The sequence below is a fragment of the Mya arenaria genome, chromosome 15 (genome assembly GCF_026914265.1).
Source record: "Mya arenaria isolate MELC-2E11 chromosome 15, ASM2691426v1".
NCBI lineage: Eukaryota > Metazoa > Mollusca > Bivalvia > Myida > Myidae > Mya > Mya arenaria.
This window is the reverse complement of record NC_069136.1, coordinates 49,976,131-49,988,444: the sequence shown is the minus strand read 5'-3', so window position 1 is coordinate 49,988,444 and position 12,314 is coordinate 49,976,131. Positions and strand designations below refer to the sequence as shown.

Here is a 12,314-nt window from a genome sequence, read left to right as displayed (position 1 = left end):
ATTTGGTTGTGGTTTATTCTGAGTCTATTTTTGGCACGGCTTCACAAAAATAGTATATGTAGCACGTGCCCCTTGCTGCACGTGCACATCGTTATTACGGGTCCATTCAAAAGCAGCTTAATCGGTTTTGTTATTGTTGTATTATTTATTAACTAAGGGGTTGATAGATGAAGACTGTTATGTGGTTTACGATGATTATTCGACGACTAGCCACTACAGACTGCTGATTACTTGTATACTGTATGTAAAGCCCGGCCACCCGCAAATAACCGATTTCATATACGAGCTATGAGCGTGTATACTGTATGTTAAGCCCGGCCACCCGCAAATAACCGATTTCATATACGAGCTATGAGCGTGTATATTGTATGTAAAGCCCGGCCACCCGCAAATAACCGATTTCATATACGAGCTATGAGCGTGTATACTGTATGTAAAGCCCGGCCACCCGCAAATAACCGATTTCATATACGAGCTATGAGCGTGTATACTGTATGTAATGCCCGGCCACCCGCAAATAACCGATTTCATATACGAGCAATGAGACGTTAATTACATGTAAAGACGATGACCTCGCTCTGACATATGGAAACATGTGACCTTGTAGTTTGTCAATAATTAATAAATTACACTTGGTATCGTTTCTTTGTTTTTGGTCAGTATAATAACACTTTTTCAAAATGGCCACTGTAGGACGTTTTCAGAGTAAAGTTGTCATAGTTACAGGTGGATGTAACGGAATAGGAAGTGGAATTGTTAAGGTCTTTCGTGAGTAAAATTGTCGTTACGAACATTTTTGCTGTATCTTATATATTATTGCATACTTTAATATAAACACTATATTACTACAAGGATAAGAAACAAGACTTTTTTGTGGTTATAGACAGTAAACAGGTTAAGTCAGACGCGTAGCTAGCCCTCTATTCATGTGAATTCATAATTCTGCTTGGGTGTCCGGGGGAAAATTTTGAAAACCATTGTGCAATCTGGTGCATTCTGGGCGTTCTGATGTGCTTTATCTAGTACTAGAAAATGGACAATTTTAGAATCATGTAGTCAACTACGCATAATGCAACTATGGCTGATGTTTTTGTCATGTGGATACAGCCGTGTACTCGTGTTTAGGCAGCTACGCGCCTGTTAGTATTGCAATATACCTGTATACTAAATGTTATTGTACACTTTTAGGGGAACATGGTGGAAACGTTGTCATTTGGGACATTGATGGTAAGTTATATAGATAAACAAAGACAATGATTGTGTTTGAAAATGATGCCATTGCGGCATTTTAAAAGTCTATTTTTAAACAGAGCTTAATATACATTTGCTATCGCAGGAATTATCAGAGGAATATACTACAAAACACGTATGTTGCAAACGAGACCGGGAAATCAATGACCAGCAATGAACAGTTCTTCATACATTGTGACATGACGAAAGAAGACGACATTAAGGTGAGAGGTACATAACCAAAAATCACTAACGTGAAAGATCCATACCCAAACATCAGGTGAGAGATTCATAACCCAACATCCTTTAAGAGAACGATCCATACGCAAATATCATTAAGGTGAAAGATCCATACTCAAACATCATTTAGGTTAAAAAAAATCCATGTCTAACATCATTAAGGGGATCGATCCGTAACCAACCATCATTAAAGGGAAAGATCCATACTCAAATATCATTGAGATGAAAGATCAATGTATAAAATCATTAAGGTGAAAGATCCATTTAACACCAATTAAGTGAAAAGTCCATACTCAAACATAATTAATACAATCCACGAAAAGAAGCTCGTTTTCATTACAATTTAAATTACAGATTACAGAGCTTTCCGAGAACTAGATTTCTTGTGCGTCGGATGCCTTAATCAGCATATTAAGTAGACTAAGTTGAAACTAAGAACAAAGTCGTCTGTTACATTATCTTGATTGCAATATTTTCGTGGCCTTTTTTCAGAGCGCCGTTGAGCAGACGGTGGCGAAATATGGCAGTATCCATTGTCTGATTAACAACGCTGGATGGCGTAAGTAGCTTATGACGTTGTCTTGAAGTTATTTCGTGTTTGTAAGCTGATTTATACTCGCATTCGGGCCTTGCCCATTGGGCGAGTGCTCCGATAAAATTGTTAGTCATTTTAGGTTTCAGAACATAGTGAAAGGACAGAATGTAACCCTGGTTATAGCTACCCTGGTTCATTAACGTGCACCATAGTATTGCACTGTCACACGGGACTCGCATTAAACGTACCCCCGGATGACGAATAGTCCTTTTAGTGGTGCGGCGGGGAATCGAACCTGCGATCCCTGGCTTGACAGGCAAGTGTGATACCACTAGACTACTTTTAGGCCATCCATCCATCAATAATTTAAAGAGTTGCTACTGTACAAGTTTAATTTTAAAGTTAAAAACGTTATAAAGCTGGAATAATATTCAAGCGTTCAGCGACAGCTTTTTATAATTATAGGCATTATGTTTTTAAGAAACAAATATAAAAAAAAATTAATATAATCATATTTAGATTTTGTTTTATTACCTCCCTTTGATGTATCATATTATTATACGAGTAGTCGCGTCACGCTTGCAAAAAATATGTTAATCGTAAAAAAATTGTTTGTTCCCTCCAACCCGACCGACCCTAATTTTTCCTCTAGATTTTTCTTTGCATTGGTGTGGATTTTGTTTTCGTTATTTTCTAAAAAACAAATGTTCATTTATGAGTGAACATGTTCAAATTGACTATTTAATATTTAAAACTTCTTACACTAGCGATATACCCTGATATCGACCGGTTTGGTAAAGAAATCCGGGTAATCAAAATGTCTACCTACCGACACTAAACATTTTTGAGAAGTTTGTGGAAATAAAGATTGTTTGGCGTAATGGTTTATTAATACAGTCGAACACAGTTGGCTCCAACTCCCATCACAAAAATACCTCGAGCCTCGGATAATTCGCTCACCTTCAGTAAAAGGAAATCGGTAATTTACATCTAGTTCTAGCCAACGAGGAATTCCAGCCAAGCGAGTTCGAACCAACGGGGTTCGACTGTATATTTAATGCAACATAGAAAAAAATCTCTATGTCCATCCATATCTGAAATACACTAGCACATTTTTGCATTCAAATGATGGATGGCTTACCAAAATTTCAATATACGTAAAGAAGTATCAGTTTTTAAAATGTATTATAAAGTCCTATGCAAATGGATTGATACCCACTTACCGCCTGTAAACAACGCGGTAACTGCGACTTACGTTGACGTTACGTCCACTTGAAAATATCATTTAGATTCTACGTTCTCGTCTGCAAAAGTTAGTTTGGTTTAAGTAAGCTTTTATATTATCATGTAAACATTTTGGCGTATTTTGTTCAGTTGTTGTTAATTAAGAAATATTACACACCACTAAGCTAAGGGTCATATGACATTATAAGGACCGGCCAGTCAGCCCCCGACGGTGCATATGGACCGAGGCGTTAGCCAATCTTCATTCACCTTAGGGGGCTGACGGGCCGGTCCTAATAATGCCATATGGCCGGAAGTAGTATGTTATATTTCTTATATTATACCGAACACTTTTTACCATTTAAAAATCTTACAGCGCTTTAATGTGTTTTACTGAGCAAATCTAATAATGTTAACTTGCGAAAAATAAATGTCGCTTTGCAAATTGCAAGCAGCCCTCACCAGTTTTATGACGTCAGCGGTCCATGTTATATGACGTCAGCGGTCCGTATTATACTTTTGGCGAGGTCCGGACCGGCCAAAATCATGACTATTGACCTCTGACGTCATAAAAACTGGATTTTTATTCAAAAACATTGATATACGAACCGATCAACCTTATGCAGAAAGTGATTTATTAATAAAATAAAATAAAACGTTTATTACGACGGTAACGGTTATACTCATTTCAAACATGGTCTTGATGTTGAACGTGCTCCAACATTAGCTCACGTTTGGAGTAGAAACCCATTACATGTTCGAACAGTTTTTTCAATGCTTTATCACATCTTCAAACTGCCTGACTTTCTAACAGAAGCTTTCCCGTAAACTTCACTTTTAAATGAACGAATGTTCTTAATATGAAATGAAAAAATCTTACGAAGAACTTCTTAAATTCTTAATGAGTGTGTGATTTTCAGATCCCCCGCTTCACGCCATAGACGATTACTCAGCAGATGAAATGCGCAAACTAATGGACCTCAATTTCATCGGATATTTTCTGGCTGCTAAGGTGCGTTTAACTAAATCCGTCACTGCATTTTTTATGAAAAACACGTTCGATTAGTCCTTCATATGTAAATGCACCCAAACCTAACTCAGTCTGATAGTCTGTGTCAGCTTTTCCAGTTTCACTGCCTGTTACCCAAGTGCCTGTGCGTCTGTATTTTCGAAGGCGTTTTGGCCCAAAATGCCATTCTTTGAGGTTTTTCAAGTAAACCTGGACTCAAATGGCATTCTAAGTATCAAATGGGGCAGTTCTACACATCTTTGCACACATTTCATGTTCTCGCAGTCAAATTTTCACCAAATTTGGACATTTTCAGTTCTTGTAAGATTGCAGACGACTCAATTTAAAAAAAAAATAGGCGAAAGTTGTAAAAACCAGGAAATAGCATATTTTGATCAACCGGACAAGATACATGCATTCAATTGTGAAAATTTGCCATAAATAGTAAAATGCAATACATTTCTTGCCAAAAATGACACTTTTTAAATAAAGCAGTTTGGTCCCTCTTAGGTTACACACCACAATTGTCATTTCCTCTATAAATCAATGTGAAATAATTATTTTTAGACAACATTTAAAGGCATTGAGCGAATGCAGACTACGATAAACATATATATTCTTAAAGTACAAGCTTTAAATTACCTTTTAAGCCAATAAAGGGGGGGGGGGGGTCAAGTTATTCCTAAAAAAAATCTCTCCACTTGAAAAACAAACTCTAAAAAATGCACAGTCCGCCATGACAGTTCTTCCAAAATGACCTTTCAACTATAGGGCAGCAGTTTATGCTTAAATCTCTATTCTAAATGATAAATCAAGCAATAATAGATACTCAAGGTATAAAAGTTTCAGAAATAATGATATTTTTCGTTTACAGTGTATTGACCATGTGAAAACATGTCTATCAGTCATTAAAACATTATTTTTTATTGAGAATTTTCCACGCAACGGAAATACATTTGCGCAATGGTGACGTCATACCTTAAACCGTTCTTTGCACAAGCTTTATTTTAAACTTATCTAAAGACAAAATGTCATTCGGAATTCCTCGGCCATTTTTCTCGAAAACAACCTCGGATGTATGCTGGTACATCAGTTGAAGGAGTTCGAAAAGTTTTGAGTTTTATCATTAATTTACTGTAGTGTTTTAGAGTTGTATTTATTGATCTTAATTTACATTGATTGCCAGTGAAGTGTATTATTGCAAACATAATTAAGATTTCCAAGACTAAAGTCATAAAGTTTAAATGCTAAATAATATTACTACGCGATCTACTTGCAGCGGATTTTAACGTACCGCTTTTTGAGTATGTAAACCGTCCAAATACATCCGAGGTTGCTTTCGATAAAAATGGCCGAGGAGTTCCGAATGACAAAAAGTGTGATCATTCGGAGCTCCTCGTCCATTTTTATCGAAAACAACCTCGGATATTTGCCGGTACAAAAAGAAGTAGTTCGTAAAATTTGAATTATATCATTTATTAAATGTAGTGTTTTAGATTGTATGTGTTGATCTAAGTTTAAATTGATTGTCAGGGAAGTGTAATATTGTAAAAATAATTAAGTTTAAATGCTAGATTAAATTGATATGCGATCTACTTGCAGCGGACCCGATTCTGACATTGTAATCTGTTTATATACATCCGAGGTTGTTTTCAATAAAAATGGCCGAGGAGTGAAATGAATTTGTGATATAACAGTAACGTGAAAATAATTCCCAGCCGGTGTCCATGCAGGTTCCAATTTAGCTGTTCGTTTATTAACAAGAAGTTAAGTTAAATATTGTTTGTGCTGGAATAAATGTGGTAGTTGCTGCAGCGGACTAGAATAAATAGTGAAATTGTATGTTTAAGTTATACACCAGTCCCCCCCCCCCCCTCCCAGGTCTGGGGAATAGTAGAGGCTTTGACTTTCGGTCAAGCAAATCCCCTGTAAAATCGCCGCCTTGTGGGAACAAACTGCTGGTATAATCTTCACCAAATGCCACCAAATGCCACCGAATCCCCGGGAAATACTAATTGAGGCCCATTCCCCGCTATTTTGGGCGCGAATACAAAATCTCCGCATTCACTCGGCACTGGCAGGGCCACATGGAAAGTAAAAATGCGGCCAATTTCCCGGTATACCCCCGGATCTTGGGGGACCGTAGTTACAAAGGACTGGTGTATTGTCGTTCATATTTTGCATTATATGGAATATATCGCAAGCGAGCGCAGCAGTAGCAATTCACAGTGTGGCCTATTTTGTCACTTTGGCAATTGAGATTGATCATGTTGACAGGAAACAGGAAAAATATCTGTCTAATTTTCCCCATACGAAGGCGACTGGGCATTTCATGAGAATTTTCAAACGCAAAACGAGTTCAATGGCGAACACAGAAAGGCAAATCTTAATTATATTACAGACAAGAAATTGACAAGCTACAATTGTTTTGTCTGTTAGTACTTAAGTTATTCCTTTTGTTATTTGGGGTCAGGCAGTTAAACTGGAAGAGCCTCGATTTATTGGCATTCATGTTCACAAATAATTTCTATTAATATTTACCTGGACCTATACAGTTTTAGTGTGTATTGCCTAATTTAATTTCAGTTGGACTCCTCTACTGTGATCCGTATTGTACACCAAAGTCTCTGATGTTTCAGTTTGATTCCTCTACTGTGATCCGGAATGTACAACATAGTCTCTGATGTTTCAGTTTGATTCCTCTACTGTGATCCGTATCGTACACCATAGTCTCTTATGTTTCAGTTAGATTCCTCTACTGTGATCGGTATCGTACAACATAGTCTCTTATGTTTCAGTGGATTCCTGTACTGTGATCCGTATTGTACACCATAGTCTCTTATGTTCCAGTTGAATTCCTCTACTGTGATCCGTATTGTACACCATAGTCTCTGATGTTTCAGTTGGATTCATGTACTGTGATCCGTATTGTACACCATAGTCTCTTATGTTTCAGTTGGATTCCTCAACTGTGATTCTTTTTGTACACCTTTGTCCCTTAAGCTTCAGTTGAATTCCTCTACTGTGATCCGTATCGTTCACCTTTGTCCATTAAGCTTCAGTTGAATTCCTCTACTGTGATCCGTTTTGTACACCTTTGTCCCTTAAGCTTTAGTTGAATTCCTCTACTGTGATCCGTATCGTACACCAGAGTCTCTTATGTTCCAGTTGAATTCCTCTACTGTGATTCGTATTGTACACCATAGTCTCTTAAGTTTCAGTTTAATTCCTTTACTGTGATCCGTATCGTACACCAGAGTCTCTTATGTTTCAGTTTGATTCCTCTACTGTGCTCCGTATTGTACACCATAGTCTCTTATGTTTCAGTTGATTCCTGTACTGCGATCCGTATTGTACACCATAGTCTCTTATGTTTCAGTTGGATTCCTCTACTGTGCTCCGTATTGTACAACATAGTCTCTTATGTTTCAGTTGATTCCTGTACTGTGATCTGTATTGTACACCTTTGTCCCTTAAGCTTCAGTTGAATTCTTCTACTGTGATCCGTATTGTACACCTTTGTCTCTTAAGCTTCAGTTGAATTCCTCTACTGTGATCCGTATCGTACACCTTTGTCCCTTAAGCTTCAGTTGAATTCCTCTACTGTGATCCGTTTTGTACACCTTTGTCCCTTAAGCTTCAGTTGAATTCCTCTACTGTGATCCGTATCGTACACCAGAGTCTCTTATGCTCCAGTTGAATTCCTCTACTGGGATCCGTATTGTACACAACAGTCTCTTAAGTTTCAGTTAAATTCCTCTACTGTGATCCGTATCGTACACCAGAGTCTCTTATGTTCCAGTTGAATTCCTCTACTGTGATCCGTATTTTACACCATAGTCTCTTATGTTTCAGTTAGATTCCTCTACTGCGATCCGTATTGTACACCATAGTCTCTTATGTTTCAGTTAGATTCCTCAACTATGATCTGTATCGTACACGATAGTCTCTTATGTTTCGGTTAGATTCCTTTACTGTGATCCGTATTTTACACCATAGTCTCTTATGTTTGCTATGATCCGTATTGTACACCATAGTCTCTTATGTTTCAGTTAGATTCCTCTACTGTGATCCGTATTTTACACCATAGTCTCTTATGTTTCAGTTTGATTCCTCTACTGTGATCCGTATTGTACACCATAGCCTCTTATGTTTCAGTTGGATTCCTCAACTGTGATCCATATCGTACACCATAGTCTCCTATGTTTCAGTTAGATTCCTCTACTGTGATCCGTATCGTACACCATAGTCTCTTATGTTTCAGTTGGATTTCTCTACTGTGATCCGTATTGTACACCACAGTCTCTTATGTTTTAGTTGGATTCCTCAACTGTGATCCGTATTGTACATCATAGTTTCTTATGTTTCAGTTAGATTTCTCTACTGTGCTCCATATCGTACACCATAGTCTCTTATGTTTTAGTTGGATTCCTCTACTGTGATCCGTATTGTACACCATAGTCTCTTATGTTTCAGTACACTCTTCCACACTTACGGAAGACGAAAGGTGCCATCGTCAACATTTCCAGCATAACTAGCACACACGGTCAACGTTTAGCCACGGCTTATTGTGCGACAAAGGTTTGTACTCCACTTCATGAATAAGGCATTTAACCATATTCTGAACCATCGAAAAATCAACAACAGCGGACATGTTTCTAAATATACTAAATCATGAGTGTATTATATTACATATAATTGTACTACAAAATTGACGTTAACATAACAATTATTTTAAAAAATCATAAAAAAACGTTCGGCATTATAAAACAAAATATGAAACCTATATAAACCCATGATTGCAGAAATAATCTCATGTAATTAGTTTCTGATGAACGTTCAATCATTTCATGTTCCGAACGAGTTAAAAAATAGTGTTTCACAACCCTCTTAATATGTTGCTACTAATTCCTTAGAAATGTTTATTCAGCAATGGTATGGGATTAAACTGTCTGTTCTCATTTCCAAGGCGTCATAATTATATGAACATTCTACTTAACTTTACTTGTGCAAGGTGAAAACAAAACTCATTTCATAAAATTTACTTCAATTACCATCTAGTGTATCAAAATTAGCGACTGAAATGTTTGGTGTTTTCGTTTTCAAATATCTATGAGCTTAAGATCTCTTAATTGAGCCTCTGGTACTACTAATACTTCACGTATTATCTTCATATAACATATAAAAGGTCAAAAAAATATCAATATATGGCCCTATATATGAACCATGATAGAGTCCCTTTAAGAATGCTAGTACAGTCAATCCCGTTGTCTTAGACTCGCTTGGCTCGAATTCTTCGTTGGCTCAAACTGATAGTTAATGACCGATTTTGTTTCTAGTGAATATACTCATTCACGCTTGGCTCGAATTCTTCGTTGGCTCGAATCAGGGGTTAAGGTCCGATTTTGATTCTACTGAATGTAATCATTCACGCTTGGCTCGAATTTTCCGAGGATCGAGGTATACAGTATTCGCCGGTCCCTGAGAGTTCGAGCCAACGGGGTTCGGCTGAATATAAAATATTCTGAGTGAACAAAGAGTGATGGACATTAACTTAGTAGTAAGATACTTCCAAACAGGTCACTCTTTATTACTGATTTCTGTCATTTTGTATTTTCATCTGTCCGCGGCCAAAACACGAAATGGCAGGAATCACCTACCATAGGATACAACGTGAAACATTATATCGCTCTCAAAACCTTGTTCCATAACAAACACAAGCCTCAAGGTCTATTCTTCCACTTCTACAGGGTGCTTCCAGGTGCAACTAACACCGCCTTGATGAATGCTTTCATTACTTCGGATGAGGCCAGACAAGAGTTTGAAGATATGTCAGTAAGTAGTGAAATTCCGAACAATGTAAAAGTATTTGGATGTGATAAGCGTATTATAAACAGAGTAACGTCGTGCACAATGGTTATATGAACTTGCCGGCTTATCCTATACTTGCTTACTGTTATTGCTTGCACTTAAGCGGACTTGCTTGTGAAATTAGTTTGTTGTCTTTTTCATGCTTACTGTTATTGCTTGCATTTAAGCGGACTTGCTTGCTAAATTAGTGTGTTGACTTGTTCATGCTTACTGCTGACTTTTATTTAGACGTTATTGCTTGTGAAATTGGTGTGTCATCCTGTTCATTCTTACTTCTATTGCTTGCGTTTGAACGGACTTGCTTGTGAAATAAGTTTGTTGCCTTCTAATATTAAATATCAAATAAATGAAAGAAAAAGCATTAAACGTTTATGAAGGTATTGCAGAGTGTGTTCTTTATTTCAACTGATATTAGAATTTTGCAATATTCAGGGGAAAAAACGTGTTTGTATAAAAGTGTGTTCGGTATATGTTTTACATCATCTGTCTCTACGTTAAACCCCATTCAAGTGACAACAGAACAATATATAGAAAAAAGGCATCCAAACGTTCTTGTACATCAGATTCAATAAACCAAATAACGGCATGTCTCGACTGCTGGGTCGGTATTCAAAAAGTTATTTCTTAACCTAAGTCATTACCCCCAAGTTAAGTATCTCACCAGTAATATGATACGCTAGTTGAATAATATATAAACTACTTTATTTTCATTAATGTTATGTAATACACAAATTTTTATGCTACAAACATTTGAAGTTTTCTGTAAAGTTGACTACATGTATGGAATATTTTAGAATTCGACTTTAGTTTAGAAAGTATTTATGATGTTTTATGAAAACCGGTCCTGGATTCGTCCCTGTGATTTGCATTTTATCAGTATAACTGAATTACCCTGATCATTTTAAGTAGAATCTGGCCAGTTGTATCTACTTATATAACCATTTATTCCACACACATTTCTTTGTATATTCAGGCGTTGCGACGTCTCGGTGAACCGGAAGAGATAGGTCACGTGTGCTTGTTCCTTGCCACTGACGCCACGTTTATAATAGGTATGTGCTATATTACTGCTACATTTACGACATTTGACAAATTCAGCGATTAAAAACTCAAGACCAAACATAGATAACATAGTTTGCATGGACATGGGATAAAAAAACACTAAAGATTGTCCGTATTTGCAATGTGTTAGCTTTCGCTTTCTTAGAACAATTAGAATATAACCTACTTGTTCGGCAAATACAAATGCAGATAGGCAATTGTTAAGTACATGTATAAGGCTTAATCATTTTTAATCCCAACTGTCGCAGGTGCTTTAAAGGTCCGCCTATTGTCACTCATCCGATACACACTAGTTTGCGTTGTAAATATGTCAGCCCTTGAAGTAATATTCTAAGACAGTAAGATGACCTGAAGTAATATTTTGATGATTAAGAAGGGTTCGTTCGATACGCTAATTCAGTCCAATTTTAATCAATTAAATGTTACTTCATGCCATCTAACTTTTACATTAATTAGTTGGGGGGGTATTTTTAAATAAAACACGAATAATTTGATACACTCGATTCAGTTCAAGCTGAAATTATTGATCTTATATTCTCGTTAAAAAGATGAACCAGCTGCTCTTTACTATTGTCGTACAGGGCAAGAAATCCAAAGCTCGGGTGGAATGAGCCTCGGTACAGCTTACCAGTACAGGAGCTGAAGCGATGGGAACAAACCCGGCTATTATCAAACGAAATATCCCGAGCTTGCCGGAGATTGCCAAGTGGATATGATTGATTGATTGATTGATTGATTGATTATATTCACTAGGCCATAAGGACTTATACAACGGTGGTGGATAGTTTGACCTTTTAACACTACATTGATAACATCACGTGATGATGTTAACCAATCACTCAACAACGAATCGTTAGTGACGTTATTGAAAATTGTGATCTTCAAAGACGATATTTGAGCAAATAACAACAATTTTGCTAAATAGTTTCAGCTGTCAATATTTCAGTTTTAACACTCCTTGTGATTTGCCACACTATATTTCGTAATGAAAAAGAGAGCATTTTACAAACCTTGTCGAAAGGTGTACTCGAAGCAAGAACGGAATGTGTTACTTCAGGTGATGTTAAACTTATAGTTTACATGTATTGCCATTACCTGTGTCACAAATTAAGGTATTCCACTTTCATATCATAATACAGTATT

General features: G+C 36.9%; 1 protein-coding gene across 1 annotated transcript; it reads left to right on the top strand.

Annotated features, from left to right (window-relative positions):
* The first annotated feature begins 679 nt into the window (after positions 1 to 679).
* Positions 680 to 12,164, top strand: LOC128219454 (17-beta-hydroxysteroid dehydrogenase 14-like). The gene is made up of 8 exons (XM_052927265.1): positions 680 to 768; positions 1,189 to 1,227; positions 4,150 to 4,241; positions 8,715 to 8,819; positions 9,169 to 9,173; positions 9,989 to 10,073; positions 11,083 to 11,161; positions 11,753 to 12,164. Exons 1-8 carry the CDS (start codon positions 681 to 683, stop codon positions 11,812 to 11,814), a joined length of 555 nt encoding a protein of 184 aa, XP_052783225.1. The 5' UTR covers position 680; the 3' UTR covers positions 11,815 to 12,164.
* Positions 12,165 to 12,314: the final 150 nt, after the last annotated feature.

Coding starts and splice junctions, on each gene's coding strand:
- LOC128219454 (XM_052927265.1), top strand. CDS start 681: ATGGCCACTGTAGGACGTTTTCAGAGTAAAGTTGTCATAGTTACAGGT. Junction 1,228..4,149: donor TGTCATTTGGGACATTGATG/GTAAGTTATATA, acceptor TGTGATTTTCAG/ATCCCCCGCTTCACGCCATA. Junction 10,074..11,082: donor AAGAGTTTGAAGATATGTCA/GTAAGTAGTGAA, acceptor TTGTATATTCAG/GCGTTGCGACGTCTCGGTGA.